The sequence below is a fragment of the Staurois parvus genome, unplaced genomic scaffold, assembly GCF_062004578.1.
Source record: "Staurois parvus isolate SC_StPar_1 unplaced genomic scaffold, SC_StPar_1.0 ptg000015l, whole genome shotgun sequence".
NCBI lineage: Eukaryota > Metazoa > Chordata > Amphibia > Anura > Ranidae > Staurois > Staurois parvus.
This window is the reverse complement of record NW_028317811.1, coordinates 2,761,351-2,776,875: the sequence shown is the minus strand read 5'-3', so window position 1 is coordinate 2,776,875 and position 15,525 is coordinate 2,761,351. Positions and strand designations below refer to the sequence as shown.

Below are 15,525 nucleotides of genomic sequence, written 5' to 3'. Positions count from 1 at the left end.
CTTTCAGGACTCCTTGTTTTTCTTTTTTCTGAAGATAGTTCTTAATGACATTGGCTGTATGTTTAGGGTTGCTGTCCTACTGCAGAATAAATATGGGGCCAATCACACGCCTCCCTGATGATATGGCATGATGAATAAGCACCTACCTGTATTTCTCAGCATTGAGGACACTATTAATCCTGACCAAAACTCTGACTCCATTGCCCCAAACTTGCAAAAAACCTTCACCATGCTTTACTGTAGGCTGCAGATGCTCATTATTGTAACCCTCTCCAGCTCTTCAGCAGACATTCTGTCTTCTGCTACACCCAAATATTTGAAATTTTTACATCAGTCCAGAGCACTTGCTGCCATTTTTCTGCACCCAAGTTCCTATCTTTTCATGCATAGTTGAGTTTTCAAGTTGGAGGTATGGAGGTATGGATTTTTGGTGGCAATTATTTCAAGAACACTGCTTCTGGACAGACTCTCTGGACTGTGGATGGGTGTACCGGCGTTCCACTGGTTTCCATTAGTTCTGTGCTGATGGCACTGCTGGACATCTTTCAACGTCAAAGGACAGTAAGCATGATGTGCTTTCTTCTGCTGCATTAAGTTTCCTTGGCCAACCACTGTGTCTATTGCCCTTAACATTGTCTGTTTCTTTGTGCTTCTTCAAAAGAGCTTGAACAGCACATCTTGAAACCCCTGTCTGCTTTGAAATTTTTGCATGGGGGAGACCTTGCAGAAGCAGTATAACTACCTTGTGCCTTGTTGCTGTGCTCACTCACAACTACCTTGTGTCTTGCCATGGTGTATGACCTGTGTCATAAAACTGTCTTCCACAACCTCTCCTTAGTGGCAGAGTTTGGCTGTTCCTTACCCAGTTTTAAGCCTCCTACACAGCTGTTTCTGTTTCAGTTAATGACTGTGTTTCAGCCTACACAAAATTGGTATGTATGGTTAATCATACACCTGGTCCTAATCCTACAAAATCCATGACTTTGTGTAGAAGTGTAGGAAGTGTAGGAAGTGTGCAAGTGTAAGAACTGATGCTGGTTTGAAGCCAAAGGGTAGTCACGCCAAATATTGATTTGAGACAGATTTTTCTTCTGTTTGCTCACTTTGCAGTTTGTAAATTAATAAAAATAAACAATTAAAATATATATTTTTGAAAGCATTCTTACTTTACGTCATTTATTCACACCTGCCTAAAACCTTTGCACAGTACTGTATTTGCCAGCAAGTCAAATTTGAATCTAATCCACTTGAAAACCTGAATGAATTTTGATTAATTTACTGTCTAAAGTTAATGTCTAACGCTTTCTACTGTTAAACTGTATCTCCAGTCAAAACTATTACTTGAGACCTTACATCCAAATTTTGGTCAAAATGTAAAATCAGATATCCTGTTCTACATCATACTTCAATTATTTTTAGCCTACTTTTAATATTCTAATCAATCTTGAAGTCTGTACATTTTCTCTGTGAAGATCCCCACATTTCATTCCCTAAATTCTGTGACACGTATTACTATGTCCTGCTGTGTCATACATTTCACAAAGCCTGCCTTCTAAACTACAGAGGTGATGAGATGAGGAGTTTTAGGGGGTGGAGTCACTACAGGAATCACTTCCTGTAGGCAGCAACATACTATGGGATATGTAGTTCTTAGGAACTGAACATAAACAGCAGAGGAGAAGCTGCAAAGCATGCAGGGAATCCTAGAAGTTGTGGAAAGAGATGACCATCAGGCAGGTGGTACTCACCACACAAAAGTAGATTTTCTAAGTAAGCTTATATTGGATTGTCAAATATAACTATTGTTTGTATTACTATTACAATGATGATGTGCTGTGACCATAGATTTTCTTTAAAGACTGACGGTCATGGCCTGCTATGCCAAACAATGCAGTCATTCTGTGCATTGCAAGGACTGATATCTGTGTGATAATAAGTATATGTATTAGATATCACATTAGGTCATGCCCAACATAAAGAAAAGGGTTCAGTATGTTGAAATCACTACTTAAGCAAAATCCATCAAGCTAACATTGATAATACAATGTAAAGTTTTCAACAGGAGCAAGTTAATTTAAGTTTTATCATAAAAACAAAAAAAAATTAAAATAAAGGATATTGTCCATATTGTTTACAGCAGCCAGCTATTGTGCTAGTTAGAAAATGAAAGGTGGCCCCTTGTTTTTTTGGAAAACACTTATTTAATCTAAGTCAATGGAAATCAGATATATTAAAAAAACGATACGTTGCAAAAACTCTATCCCAAGCTTCAGTATCTAAACCTCTACAGTTGAGAAACAGTATTTCTCAACTTTTTAGTTGTGGCACCCTTTAAAAGTATGCAAAATCTCAAGGCACCCAAGTTAAAAATGTAAAAAATGTAAATGTTAGTTAACAGTGGAAAACCTGAACCTGGGACAATGCACACAACCGTCTTGAAGAAATCAACTCCATCAAAAAGTCAGAGGCACCCCATCACATCAGAGTCCAAAACATGAGAGCACCCCTTCATATCAGAGTACCCGCATGACAGAGTCCACCACATAACAGTCTCCCCTGGAGTCCTCTCATCCCTCTCCAGGGCAAACAGAGTCTCCTGCTCGTAGCATCCTGGGGCAACCTATATTGCACCCCAATGTAATGTGGTACCCTGGTTGACAAACACTGCTTTAGGATGATACCATCCATTGCCTTGTGTCTTAACCATGAATCACTGTAGACAGGTATTTCAATGGAGAGCAATAATCTTTTACAGAGTTGAAGTGGATGTCAGTTTAGCTGCTATGGACATGGAGGAAGCTATCCCCTTTCTTCCTTCTTTTTCAAATACATTTATCTTATATCATGATCTGAAAGTCTATCTAAAGCTGAAACTTTTTGTTTTTAGTTTTGGATAGAATAGAGAAGGGCCCTATATAGCACTAAAAACCTAACAGGGGTGTAACCCTTCCCCACTCTATCCAAAACTAAATAAAATAGTTTGATAGTTTGGGCTATAGATAAACTTTAAAGATCTATTGTTGTTCATGATATTTCATAATGTATTGTAATGTAAACTGTATCTAAAGTGTTATTTAAAAAACAGGTGGAGTAAAGGATGAGACAATACTTTGGGGGACTAAGATTAGTTAATAAACATTATATTTCAGTCATATTTGTTTCTATTTGTGTCTTGTACTCCATACTGGTATTATGTTGATGAATGTTAGATACTTCATGTGAATCTGATATGCATTATAGAAGCTGAAAGTCTTGTTAAAACCACCCAGTGTTATTTAGGAATACCTGTGAATGTGATTAGTGAATTCAGAAAAGGGGAGGAGGTCTGAAAACTGAAATACGGATTATATAGATAGGCAAATAAAACATGCTTTCACCTGCATTTTGCTTGCATATCAGATAAGTGAGTTCCTTTACAGGTGCTTCTGACCTGCAGCAAACCTCCTAAGTTGCATCCAGCTACTTCAAGCTGTTTTACATTGACTTAAAGGATAAGTTCACCTTTATTCACCTTTTTTTTCTAAATTCCAGCTCCCCTGTGTACCAATATAGCATTAATGTACTACTTTTGCAGAAATTCAAAAGCTTTCCATTTTTTATACCCACCTTTATATCAGTGTCCAGATGGCTGTACAAAAAAAGCTTTTCCATTACTTCTGCCTTATTTCCTGCAAAGACTTTAGGTCATGACACAGGAAGGAGTTGACCAACTGACCTCATTAGCATACATGTGATAGGGGGCAACCCTGACGAGTGCCCCGCTTCAGGGAAAAATCAGACACCAGATTACCCATGATGTCTATGTATTTAGTGAGAACAGTGATCTATGAGTGATTGCTTTTCATTTGTGTATGTTGAATTGGGTGGTAGGTAGGAGGGTAGATGATGCAGGGTGTATGCTAATGAGGTCAGTTGGTCAACTCCTTCCTGTGTCATGACCTAAAGTCTTTGCAGGAAATAAGGCAGAAGTAATGAAAAAGCTTTTATGTACAACCATCTGGACACTGATATAAAGGTGGGTAGAAAAAATGGAAAGCTTTTGAATTTCTGCAAAAGAAGAACATTAATGCTATATTGGTACATAGGGGAGCTGGAATCTAGAAAAAAAAAGGTGAACTTATCATTTAAATAGAAAAAAAGCAATTCAGGCAGGAACAAAGGTGCATTTTGTCCAAAACCATACTTTCTGTTAAGCCTGAAAGAAACCTTAAGAAATATGTGTAAGACTATTTAACAATTTTGTTTTATAGCAAGGTAGTAAAATGTAGGTATTTCCTTTAAAACAGACATTTAAAAAAAAATCAACATTTTCATTCATTAAATGTCCAAAATAAACCAAACACCTTTATAAAACTAATATAGCCGTAAAACTATCACCATTCATTCACTATATTACCTACGTTTCTTGTAGATTTTCAGCTCATCACTGAACATTCACAGTCCTTAGTTAATTGCTGCACCTTACTAGTGAACCAGTCATTTCATCAGGTAATCAAAATTAGCATGGGGAGAAAATGTGCTTTTTAAAGAATAAATGCATTTTTATGGGTCTGGAATAGCTACACTTTGCCTTCTTATCTGTACAGTGCAGGCTAACAGTATAGGCATCTGTGGTTTATGTACAAGCCATAGTTGCTTATAACACTATCCATGGCCTTCACAGTCCCCAAGATAAAGGCAGATGGGTACCGTTTCGATAATAGTAGGGCCTGATACAGAGGCCACCTCCCTGAACTGTGTTGGAGACTGTACTCCTTGGTTGCTGATATAACATCACACATGCCTGCCCCAAACACTTACTGGGACTCACATGAATCACCAACGTTGATGCTATTATAATGCAATAAAGGTAAAGAAATACAAGAACAGATATGGTGGTAACAGTTTAAAGTGCTTAAAAGCAAAACTTTTCTTGGAGTTTTTAGAGTGGGAAAGGGTTCGACACCTGCCAAATTTTACTGCTGTTGGTGTTGCCCCTTGAAAGACTGACCTCTATATTAGTTCTGGTAGTCATTGTCACTGAGTCCAATGAACAGAGGTATACCGCTCAGGCAAACAATCCAGATAAATCCACAACAGGTACAGGCTCTGGCTCGCCACCACACACGATTCAACAGGGTCAGCCGCACACCAAGGGATTGATGAATATAGTGTATATTATTGATGCATAGGACACATAAAACACCAGGACATGAATACAGGACCTGTTAACGCGTTTCACATGATTATTATGATTAAGCACGAGATCACATGAAATGCATTAACAGGTCCTGTATTCATATCCTGGTGTTTTGTGTGCCCTATGGATCAATAATATACACTATATTCATCAATCCTCCGGTATGCGGCTGACCCTTCTTTCTGTTGCAGTCCTTGTCACTGAGACAGGGCTAATCCAAACTTTGTATTTATAAGGGTAAAAAGCAAGAGGAAATCTTCCAATGGGGACAAAAGTCTAAGATAAGAAGTCACCCTATTTTGGGGAGATTTCCTCTCATCTCCAATTGCATCTCCAAGACAAGGGTAAAGAGAAATCTCCCAAGCAAGACACAGGCAGCAAAACATAACCTGATAGGGGTTGTAACCCTTCCCTTCTCTATTAAAAAAAAAACACAGTTTGGCTTTAGCCACTCTTACCTGTTTCTGCCCCAGTTAAGTAAAAAAAAGTTTGTCTCTCCACTTTAAGCGTTGTTACAGTGACCATTTTATAGCAGTGAAGCTGTTATAAGTTAAATGTGGTGTTTGATATTAGAAAGTGAAATGGTGAATTGAAAATAGAATTATGAAAATATGACTGAAGTGCTACAAACTTGCCAGGATGCTTTGTTTTAACTTACCGTGACAATACTTGTGGATATAAATGAAGATGTGAGGATTATATTGTCATTTTAGTGTAAAAGTGGAGTTGAGCAGGATGGAGACTCTAATAGCTGTTAAACCAGAGAAATGCGTGAGGATTTGTGAATAAAAGAAGAACACACAGTGAAACGAAGGTGGAGGTAGAGATGAAAATATGTGCTCTGTTTATTAGTGAACAGTAAGCAGACACATACAGTTTGTATTCCCTACAGCCAACAGAAATGAACATTAACAGTAATGGACAACATATAGCAGTGGTGGTATTACAGTACAGTATGGTTTTACACAGCCGAGTAATTCTACATGTATGAATTCTCTACCCATAGAAGTCTTCCCAGTTGTGCACTGCCAGAGTAAAACATAGACACTAGCTTTTACCCCACTCCAGTTCTTTCACCCACCTCATCTTCATGTCTGTTTAGGTGTATTATAAGGGGCATGACAAAGACATATCAGCCCATGTTGCTGAATGATAACATTGTTATGCTACCAACAGATTTTGCTATGTAGTTAGAGTCTAAGAGGACATCTACAGCCCTTATTGATACCATCTCAAATGTATGGAAGCATGGCTCTAGTAACTGGTGTCCTCAGAAACCATAGCTTCATTGTGTGTGTGTGTGTGTGTAAAAATTAATATTGTTAAAAATGGAAGGGTAGTAGCATTGGGGCCCGGATATTTTAATTTTATGGAGCCCAGTAGAGCTTTATTACTCCTCTTGGTGGGATTTGGATACAGTTGAAGAACCAACCTACCCCTTCTACAACAAACTTTTTTTTTTCTCCTTTGTCTTTTTTTACCACCACGCTAGAGTGAATCTATTCCACTACGATAAATCATCAAAACCATTTCAATTATAAATATATTTGAACACCTATATACATCCATGGCTCTAAAACAAGTTGGAAGAAAACGGGAAATGGTATAGCATAATTAAATAAGACTTGTATTCCCTTTAGGTTATACGTGAAGGAAGCCTGTGGAAAGATGGAGAGTTTACTACTATGAATGGTTTATCAATAGGGGGGGGGAATCTATTTGTAGAACTAATTGTGTCTGATATTAAAGAATGAAAACAGCAGTAGAACCTCAAATTTATTAGATGCTCACTAACACATGAAGCGATAGACTCGTTAATAATAAACTATTTTTTGGTGTGTACATGTTTTTTAGTCACAGTTTATTTCACATAGCCATTTTGCCTATCCATTTTCTGGACAACAGCAGCTTACTAAAGGATTTTGCAAGCACTATTGATGTCATGAGTTTGTGCAAATTGATTGGATTGTCATAAAATATTGGCTAAAGGCACAAAATGGCTCGTCTCACTCTATATGCGAAAAAAAAACTTAAGCTGCTCGGATTATGTTTCAATGTAGAAGTGAGGTAGGTTAAAGGAGTGGAGTCAATCACATACATTATCTTTTCTCAAATCAGTCCTCTGTTCTAATCAGTAGGTTTAGTTTTCAGGATCTTCATTCACAGCAGAATGTAATGTATTAAGTATGGTGGGCTATTTTAAGGTGGTGTTGTAGATTACTGTGAGAACTTGTAGGACCAAAGAACTGATTTGAGAAAAGGTGGCTCTTGCACATGATTATAGCACTTAACATCATTCTACCATCCCTAATTTCTCCATCTTTAAAGTCGATCTAGTTACTTTTTCTTAGTATCAGACTGAGCCTCTTCCTCTGTTTCTTCAGCCTCTGGATTAAACACACTTACAGTAAAATCATTTGTTTCAGTGCCATATTTGTTCTTTGCCCGAATGCAGTATTTGCCAGAGTCGGATGTGGCGACGGTGGTGATGGTGAAGCTGGCATACTTTCCAGACTCAAATTTAAGGATGCAGTGGTCATCTCCAGGTAGTTCTCTCTCATTCTTCAGCCATGAGACCTCTGGCACTGGGTCTCCCCAAATATTGCATGTAAGGTTAAGTGCCTAGGAAATGGCAAGAATAATACAAATGAGTCACTTATCCTCTGTCAAGCAAATATGTCTCACTCAAAAGTCATGAAACTATAAATTATAGACATTTTATGGAATCTAAAGAATTGTAGCTGTTGCATCCACTCAGATTTTTTATTTCTTTGGCAGCAGGTGTACATTTATTCTCTTTTTGCTTTGCTCCCACTTTCATAAAACTTCATCTTTCTAGGGCCAAGACAATCACATTTGAGGGTTTGTTATTGGCACGGCCAAATCCAAAAAGAAGCAACAGAAATTTTTCTGTCCTTGGTAATATTTCAGATCTCTGGATGACTTCATAGTGGATCTTGTCACTATTCACCAGGGTAAAGCAGCTGAAGAGCTAGGCTACAACATTTATTATTTTTGATTGGGAATTAGATCAAAGGTTTTCACTATTAACTGCTCTCACCCCATTCTCTGACCTCCCATTTGATCAGCTGCACATACAACATGAGTAAAGAAGGAATTTTTTACCCTTCTATACATAGGAAAAGACACACAGAAAATGTTTTGTTGACAGTGAGGAGCAAGATGGCTTGAAAGCATGGAAGCCAACCACTGCAATACATCTAAATTACATTCATAATTATATGATATTGGTGAGGTCAATAAACAAAAATAAAACATTTTATTCAATACGTTTGCAAAAATGTATGTCATTATTAATTAATCCACAATCTTTTATATCGCCCTACTGTGATTTCACTGTGATGCTAAAAATATAGGTTGTGTTAATCTATTTGTCATTCTCACACTTTAAAGTGTCATTAAATCCTCGGTTTTTAAGCACTTTCAGCATTTTATTTACTCACTTAATGAGTATGCAGCTTCTTTAACTTTAAACTTTTGCCTATGCTCCAGTTCATTTATTAGTTTATTCCAGTTCATTTTTACCCCTCTCTTTTTCTTCAATTTAAATAGGGACATATGCAATGTTTTATGCGTATTGGTGTGTTCCCGAGTGTTTTTGATGCGTTTTACTGCATTCTAGTACAGTTCTGTGCAGAAAAAATGCAGCCTCTTCTACTTTTTTTTCTGTAACCGGAATGCACTGGAACTGCAAGCACTGATGTGAACTATGACATTGACAACCATATCACCTACTTTCTGTGCATTTTTGATGCAGAAAAAAAGCAACTGAAATGCATGTAATATGAACTGGCCCTTAGGGTAGATTCTTACTCTTGGAGCCACCCTTGCATGCAGGGACTAGAATTGCATGTTCCTACTTTGAGGTTGATTTACTAAAACTGAAGAGTGCAAAATCTGGTGCAGCTTTGAGTTTTTTTTGTCAAAGCTGAATTGAACAAGCTGAAGTTAGGAGCTAATTCGCTACCATGCACAGCGTCACCAGATTTTGCACTCTCCAGTTTTAGTAAATCACCCTAATGTCTGTATCAAAAGGAATCACAAAGCCCGTAGCCTAGGATGGTAAGGCACTTCCCTGCTCCTCCCTTCTCCTTTCTCCTTTTCCCTCCCTTCTCCAAGTTAACAGACTGGCTAAAGACAGCACTGTCCATTGGTCCCTTTTTATTGTGAAGATCAGGATAGCAGGAGCCAACAGAGAATTTTGACAAATAGCTTATGAAGAATGTTTATTTTTTGGTACTGTGTGTTAAACTAAAAAATGCTGAAAGATCTCTCAATAATAAAAAGCCATTTCATTGCTGATCTGAATTATTGAGGGTGATTCATAGTATTGGTAGGCAAACCCATCCCTGTATTATTGTTTAGTGTCATCCAAATAAAACACAACAAACCCTTTATATGTAGACTGCATTGTACATTCTTAATGATTAATTGGTGGTTTACAAATTGGGGAAAAACAGAGAGGGACTATTATCAGCCTCTGTTTCCTCTTGTACCAAATTATATTGTAACTGTAACGTCTACCTTCATTTTGTAAAGTGCTGCGCAAATTGTTGGCGCTATATAAATAATAATAATAATAATCTAATTAGCAACACTATGCAATGCAAATCAGGCTGACACTCATTTAGTGTGCCTCAGTTTTATACAATAGTTTTTTCATTGTATTTAAAAAAAATATACCAAGAGAATATAATATGCTTGGCTTGAGATGAAGGTTTGATTTTGAGCCATAATTTGCAATGATCTGCTATAACACTGGTTCAGTTTCAGAGTTATACACATACACGAAAACCCACAAGTCATTATCACATTCAGTGGTATGTCATATGTCTCTTACCTTTCCTTCCTGTATAGTTACAACATCAGGCAAACCTCCTACTACTCTTGCACGATCTAAAATAAAAGAAAACAGAAAACAAATTAGTTATGGAAATGCATATACACTCTGAAAAAGTCAGAATGAATAAAATATATCTGGTGCAGGACATGCACGATGGACCAACTGGAATGCACACAATGGGGTAGATTAACTAAAAGCATATATGTTGCCCATCTTGCAAGGAAAACTTAACTCTGCATGGGAATTTTCCTTTAAAACGGTATTAAACCCAAAACCGAAAAATGTTTCTACATTGCAGCTTACCAATTCTTAGATGTGATGTCTGCATTAGTTTTCTATTTTGTAGGCTTTCTTTCTCTCTTTTCACCTGGTGATCCAGCCAGTAACACACTAACTGTATTAGGGTGCCTACACTCTGGATGAAGGAGCAAAAAGAGACATCTTTGGACTGCAGGGTTGTAAATTTGGGGAAGGGAAGTATTAGAGGTACTAGCAGATTGAGGCACACTACAAAAATTGAAGCCAAGCTCCAGTTAACACTTTATAAGCAGTTATAACAAACAGTTTTTTTTCCTTTTGGGATAAAGGTTTTACATTAATATGTAAAAGCTGATCATTGTAAGCACTCCTGTCAGTGGTCAATGGTTTGCCTCAACTCTCGAACTGCTCTGCAGGACAGATTGGTCTGTAGCAGTGCTTTTTATTAGCACTGATCACTGTATTGGTGTCACTAGGGATGTCAGTCATGGACATGTTTAATAGCAAAAAGTAAAAAATATAGTCTTTTTTTCAAAATTGTCGGTCTCTTTTTGTTTATAGCTCAAAAAAGAAAAATCGCAGATGCCATCAAATACCACTGAAATAAATCTCTATTTGTGGGGGAAAAAGGATGTAAATTTAATTTGGGTGCAGCATTGCATCACCGCGCAATTGTCAAAAAATGGCCAGTAAGGGGGGTAAATCCTCTGGATGGCAAGTGGTTAAAGTTCTTCAAGTTTTATTCTTCAACTTTTACGTGTTCTAATTATGCTACCCAAACATACAAAGCAGTTACTCACTTCTTTCTGCTATTGCAGCTTGCCTGTTATTGGCGAGAAAGAAAACACAAAGATTAACATTTCTTCCATTGATCCCATGTTAATAAAGAAACTGGGTCACTATGTCCCAAGTTTATAAAGCTCTTTTCTGACACGTGTTTTGGGATTTAGCCAAGTAAGTACCAGCAACCAAATTCTGATATACCTTCAACACACTAAACTTTTAAATATTCTACAACAAAAGTGAGGAATGACAGATACAAATAAATGGTTACATATTTATTAGCACTATTAACACAATGCTGGCATAAAACTAAGATCCTGAACACGCAGGCCAGACACTATCCAAAATCAGTCAGTACAGAAGAAACTGGCCGACATGTGGCCCATGTGTACAGGTCCTTGTTTGATAGAAGCCGATCTCACAACCAGCCTATGTTGAACGAGCATGCTGGAAAACCAGCACCCCATCGACATCCGATCAGCGCTTGCAGCCAATGGCTGCGAGCGCTGACCACTTTGTTCTGATGGGGGGATCCGCCTTCCTTTCAGCAGGGAGAATGCTTTACCAACATTGAATAGTTAGTACAGAATCCTCCTTTTTTTTTTTCCGTCTAGCCCGCTGGGTTGAACGAAAAAAACTTACTGTGTGCACTAGGCATAAGGCTGACACTGATCCATATATGAATATCATAAAAGAATTTAGACAGTAACTAAACGCTTCACTACAGTGCCTGTCACTGCTTTCTCATACAAGAAATAAACATACAGACAGCACTGAGACAGAAAGATCTGCAAAGCTGGTTGAACTCCCTCTAACTGTGAAAAAGGAAGAATTGTATCAATATCTGGACTCAGCTAATGACGGCTCCTGCCAACTGTCTGTCATACAGATCAGTAAGAAAAGAATGTATTTATTTCCCCTTAGCTATACAGTCATCCTTGCTGGCATGACACATCATCTCTGTTTCAAGCTGTTGCATATCTGTGTCACTGATATAGTCATAACATACTCATAATAGTATGTCATCTTTATTTTTATACAGTAAATACATGTACTTCACAAATGAGTATGTAGTGTAATTACTACTTAGGTGCCAGTTGGAGTAACATACTGTATATTTTAAACAAGAACTCCACTAATCAGATTTGGCTGTAGGGGGACTGCTAAGTAGAAAACATGTGAAAATCAAAATTATTTTTGACAGCAAAAAATAAATATAGAATGAGCTGTCATGGCAGATTTTTTTTTAGTACAGTATTCTAAATACATTAACCTGATAACTACGTGTCTTGTGTAAACAGGACAAAATACTTACTTTAACCTCTGGAATTCAGCATAGGCCTCATCAAAAGCTAAAAAAGAAATAGACAATATACTAAATACGACTGATAAAGCTTTGGCCTATGCACTTTTTAAAAATTATATTATAAGGGTTAGTATGCATCTTACAATTGTACTATATAACACTGGATAATTGGAAACAGAATATGCATAAAATAGTCCTTACCTTGTCCAGACAAGTCAACGTCCCTAGTATGTGTTGCTTTGCCATCGAACATTTCCAGAACATACTTGCCCTTGTCATTTGGTGTGGGTTCATTTATCTGTAGCCACATCATCTCTCCAGTGACTCCACTCTTAACTCTGTCTGTGTACTTAATCTTGCCATCACTAAGAAACGAAAAAAATGACCATGAGATTAATGAAAGGAATGAGGCAGACCTGGCGTTGTTAATATTTTAAGACATCGCACATATAGATTTACTCATTACACATTTCTAAAATAATTTAGGTCAACCGTAGCCATTAGGCAGCAACTGGTTTATCCATATCTATGCCCACAGGATTATCTTCAGGAAATTTAAATCTGATTATCTATGTGCACCTTCATTCATTTGTGGTTATACTTGTTGTACTATAGTAGTTGATGATCCGATGACTTACTTGTGAACCCAGCTGAGTTTGAGATCATCCACAAAGTAGTTTACAAATGAATATAGTCTTATGCCTTCCTCGTTGCTCTGGATCTTGACTTGCGTGGCAGAGTCGGCTGGAAAAAGTAATCAAACTGCATTATATAATATATTGATGGTTTATGCCACGCATTGGTGGAATGTGCAAGAACACTAGGACAGTTTAAGAGTCCACTGTAACATAGGAAAACATAATTGTATTCACTGTGTTTGGATTTAAGTGATTACATATGAGGGACAGGTATAAGTTCTTCGATTTGTGACCTGCACTACAATATACTGTATACTCACTAGCCACTTTATTAGGTACACCTGTTCAGTTGCTTGGTAATAAAAATTGCTAATCAGCCAATCACATGGCAGCAACTCACTGTATCTAGACGTGGTGTAGACGACATGCTGAAGTTCAAACTGAGCATCAGAATGGGGAAGAAAGGGGATTTAAGTGACTTTAAACATGGCATGGTTGTTGATTCCAAACGGGCTGGTCTGAGTATTTCAAAAACGGCTGATCTACTGGGATTTTCATGCACAACCATCTCTAGGGTTTACATAGAATAGTCCAAAAAAAGAGAAAATATCCAGTCAGTGACAGTTGTGTGGATGAAAATGCCTTGTTGATGTCAGAGGAGAATGAGCAGACTGGTTTGCTGCAACATTGAGATGGTAGGGTTTGAATTTGGTGTAAACAACATGAAAGCATGGATCCATCCTGCCTTGTATCAACGATCCAAGCTAGTGGTGGTGGTGTAATGGTGTGGGGGATAATTTCTTGGCACTAGCAAGGTGTACCTAATAAAGTGGCCGGTGATTGTACTGATTAGCTACATTAAATTATGTTTTATTTGTTATTATTTTCAACTATGGCACCAAAAATGCTTTCAAATGACTATATAACTAATCGGAACTATTTAGCAGGCTGAAAGATGACTGTCAATGTACAAAAGACTTACCTATCTGTTTGCAAACTGCACTCATGAGATCATCAAATGCTGTAAAAATAGAAATGTAAATAGTTAAACCATGAACAATCACAGCATAGAATGACATAGTATAGCTGAAAAGAGTAGTGGAAAGGGATTGAAATAACTAATGTAGTGATCAAGACTGAAGGTTCTGGACTGTTTAAAGAGAAATGCAGCAGTGGATTAGTCCCATGATGTAAAATAGTACTACAGCGACAAAGAAGAGTGGCATATGAGTGTGATATTGGAGAATAGTCCCTAGTGTCTAGAAAACAGGGACATACATGTGCAGGAGTTGATAAGTCAAAGCTGTCATTACGGTACATTGAAATATGAAGGTGGATGAGAGAAGAGAGTACTAGTAGATAGAGAGAAAACTGCATTAATGGAGAAATATGACCATGGGTAGCAGTAAAGTAATCCAAATGTATAAAAGTAGACTGTGAAAGCATTACTGTACTACATAAATGTGTATTAGTGTAGAAGCATATTTGAAAAGATTTATATTAAGAAAGAATTCAGCAGTGCTTATCGCCAACGTAAAGTAATAAAACGATGTGCTAAAAAACAACACTTCTGCAGTAGCTACATGTGTGAAAGTGGAGAATATGGGAGAGAAATGGCACTGCTATTTAGAGGAGTTCTAAAAAGTTTTACAGTTGAAGTTGGCACAGTAATGCCAGATTAACACCATGTGCATAGCATTTAGAACACATTGACACGCATTATTTGCAAATGAGTTGGCATGCATTAACGTGCATTCTGTTGATGTGCTTTTTTTTTACACAGCAGAAGCCAAAACAATTTATTGTGTTTTTTGGGAGTCCTGTGAACTGAGACTATTGGATTTTAGCTTGAACATTACAACCAGATGGGTGTGGTTTTAATGGGCCCTTAAGAGTAGGATGAAATGAAGGATAAAATCAGAGAGAAGGATAGTTGCAGAGAGTCTGTAGAAGAGAGAAGTAAAAGGATAAGGAAACAGGGTGAAGAGGACGGCTGCAATAGAAAGGTCCACTAAAATAGAAAAGAGTATAATGATGAATCAGTAGAAGAGGAGTAGAATAGACTCACATACACATTAGAATATGATTGCACAATATCCTTTATGTAGGTGTAGGTATGTACTGCAAAGGCCTGCCTGTTTGAATACAAATTGATCGGATGGTTTAACTAGGCCATAATATTACAAAGTTTTGGTAAATCTAAAGTTGATTGTATGGTGAGGTTGTGAAGTGTATTGCGATTCTTACATTGCTGAGAACAGGAGCACAGAGATGAAATGGATAGAGGAATATATCATACAGAAGAAACATACAGAAGCATACAGAGGTGAAAGGGTATCGGTAAAGAAGGGGGCAGCAGAAAAAAAAAACACTGGCAAGAAATGTATAAAATCACACATACAAGGATAGGTGCTTCAACCTTCATAGCATGTTTTCCACAAGGAATATATATCTCACCATGCGAAACCAGTAAATCAGATCATATAGGATCAGCAAC

At 37.4% G+C, this 15,525-nt stretch overlaps 1 protein-coding gene across 2 annotated transcripts in view; it reads right to left on the bottom strand.

Moving 5' to 3' along the window:
• Positions 1–5,994: 5,994 nt before the first annotated feature.
• The window catches only part of MYOM1 (myomesin 1), a 127,563-nt gene continuing 118,032 nt past the window's right edge, over positions 5,995–15,525 (bottom strand). For both annotated transcript variants that reach the window (XM_089678160.1, XM_089678168.1), the window contains 7 exons: positions 14,011–14,049; positions 13,029–13,134; positions 12,592–12,755; positions 12,400–12,436; positions 11,102–11,124; positions 10,041–10,096; positions 5,995–7,801 (listed from right to left, as the gene is read on the bottom strand). In XM_089678160.1, coding sequence (XP_089534286.1) covers positions 7,517–7,801; positions 10,041–10,096; positions 11,102–11,124; positions 12,400–12,436; positions 12,592–12,755; positions 13,029–13,134; positions 14,011–14,049 — 710 coding nt within the window. In that variant the 3' untranslated portion in view covers positions 5,995–7,516. The remainder of the gene's footprint in view (positions 7,802–10,040; positions 10,097–11,101; positions 11,125–12,399; positions 12,437–12,591; positions 12,756–13,028; positions 13,135–14,010; positions 14,050–15,525) is intronic.